Genomic DNA, 2,606 nt, shown 5'->3' on the forward strand with positions numbered 1-2,606 from the left:
CTAGAAGGGTGTTATCCTCATTTACTATCCCTGATCCAAGACATTGTGGGAGCAGTATTGCCACTCCAGGTGTTCAGGCCAATAACTTTGAGTTAAAACCTCAGCTCATCACTTTGGTACAGAACAATTGCTCTTATGGAGGGGGACCTCTTGAAGACCCAAATCAACATCTCTCTGTTTTTCTGAGGATATGCAATACAGTGAAGACAAATGGAGTGCATCCAGATGTTTACAAGTTGTTGCTATTTCCGTTCTCTTTGAGGGATAAAGCTACTCAATGGCTAGAATCATTCCCCAAGGAAAGCCTCAATGATTGGAATGAAGTGATGGGCAAATTTCTAGCAAAGTTCTACCCACCTCAAAAGATCATCAAGTTGAAGACAGAGGTCCAGACTTTTAGGCAAATGGAAGGGGAGTCATTGTATGAAGCCTGGGAAAGGTATAAAGCACTAATGAGAAGATGACCCCTGACATGTTTAGTGACTGGGTTAAGCTCCAAAACTTCTATGAAGGCTTAAGCTTCGAAGCAAGGAAAGGACTAGATTACTCATCAGGAGGATCACTCAACATGATGAAAACTGCCGAGGAGGCCCAAGACCTCATTGAGATTGTGGCAAATAACCAATACTATTACTCATCAGAGAGGCAGCACAATCTGCCCCCAAAGAAAGGTGTAATGGAGCTTGAAGGTGTTGATGCTATCTTGGCACAAAACAAGTTAATGCACCAACAAATCCAACAACAAATGGAGATGATAACAAAGAGAATGGATAGTATGCAACTTGCATCAGTGAACACAACAAATCAACCATCACTTGAATGGAGCCAAGGTGAAGGGATCACGGTTGAACAACCACAAGAACAAGTTCAATACATACAGAACACTTCAAATTCTCAGGATGAATTTCATGGAGATACATACAACCCATCTTGGAAAAATCATCCCAACCTAAAGTGGGGTGAGAACCATTGGCAAAAGAATAGCAACCACAATCAAAACCGTCACACAAGCAACCAAAATCACCATGCCAACAACACTAACCAATATAGAAAACCACAAAACACATATCAACCACCCCATCATAACTCACAAAATCACCAAAATAACTTCTCTGCACCATCATCCAACTCACAAAATTACCACACTAATCCACCCAACAACTTCCAACAACAATCAACCCCCATCATACCCCCAATTGACCATCATGAAACTAGAATCTCAAGTCTTGAAGCAACCTTGCAAGCACTTGCTCAAACCACTCAAGCCTTAGCTAAGGGACAAAAGGAACATGAGGCCACCATGAAGAGTATTGAGCGACAAGTGGGACAATTAGCCAAACAAGCTGAACGGCCAACCAATGTTCTTCCAAGTGATACGATACCCAACCCAAGAGACACAGAAAAAGCCATAAAATGGGAGGAGTGTAAAGCAATCACCCTGAGAAGTGGGAAGAAAGTGGAGACAGAAGCCATTACTCAGGAAGAGCACATCAAAGAAGGCTTAAAAGAAGAGGTGAAGGAACAAAAGCAGGAGCAAGAAACCTATACACAAAGTGATAAATTAGCTAAGAAGGAGACAGTGAAAGCATACCAACCAATGCTCCCATACCCTCAAAGGTTTAAAGAAGAGAACAAAGAGAAGCAATATTCCAAATTCTTGGAAATATTCAAGACACTACACATCAACATACCCTTCATTGAAGCACTTGAACAGATGCCCCTATATGCTAAGTTCATGAAGGAATTGTTGACAAAGAAAAGATCCTTGAAAGAGGGACAAACGGTTGTGATGACCAGGGAATGTAGTGCCATCATCCAGAAAAAGTTGCCAAAGAAGATGAAAGACCCAGGGAGCTTTCACATCCCCTGCACAATAGGCAACATGATGATTGAGAGAGCATTTTGTGATCTTGGTGCAAGCATAAATCTGATGCCTCTATCTCTGATGAGAAAGCTTCAGATTCATGAATTGAAACCTACAAAGATAGCCCTTCAAATGGCGGATAAATCTATTCAACAAGCACTCGGAGTTGTAGAGAATGTATTAGTAAAGGTGGACAAATTCTTCCTCCCAGTTGACTTTGTCATCCTAGACATAAAGGAAGATGACAACACTCCCATTATTCTAGGGAGGCCCTTTTTAGCTACTGCCAGGGCATTGATAGATGTCGAAAAAGGAGAATTAATGCTAAGGGTGCATGATGAGCATATAGTGTTCCATGTCTTCAAGAATTTGCAAGACTCCACCCAAGAGGAAGAGTGTATGAAGATTGATTCCATAGATCCAAACTTGAAAGAGGCACCCGATGAGGCACTTCCAAGCTCATGCTGGAAAGAAAATGAAGAAGTGGAGGTGCTGCAACAAGCTCAAAGAATAGAGGAGAAGCTGCAATCAAAGTCAGCATTTAAGATTCATAGCAAGGACCGTCCAAAAATTGAGACCCCAAAACCTGAACTATCTCCTGGAAAAGAAGAGAGTCCCAAGAAGAAAATGCCAAGAGAATGGAGAAACAAGAAAATCTCCACTGAAGACTTCTCACCAGGGGATAAAGTGATGCTAACTTACCAACCAAAAGAGACATCTCCACACTTTTCTGGATACTACA

At 41.7% G+C, this 2,606-nt stretch overlaps 1 protein-coding gene across 1 annotated transcript in view; it reads left to right on the forward strand.

Moving 5' to 3' along the window:
* Window positions 1-460: 460 nt before the first annotated feature.
* Window positions 461-2,606, forward strand: part of LOC107465817 (uncharacterized) — an 18,825-nt gene continuing 16,679 nt past the window's right edge. The window contains exons 1-2 of the mRNA XM_016084793.1: window positions 461-689; window positions 792-2,551. Coding sequence (XP_015940279.1) covers window positions 461-689; window positions 792-2,551 — 1,989 coding nt within the window. The remainder of the gene's footprint in view (window positions 690-791; window positions 2,552-2,606) is intronic.

Source organism: Arachis duranensis, chromosome 9 (genome assembly GCF_000817695.3).
Source record: "Arachis duranensis cultivar V14167 chromosome 9, aradu.V14167.gnm2.J7QH, whole genome shotgun sequence".
In the NCBI taxonomy this organism is placed as follows: domain Eukaryota; kingdom Viridiplantae; phylum Streptophyta; class Magnoliopsida; order Fabales; family Fabaceae; genus Arachis; species Arachis duranensis.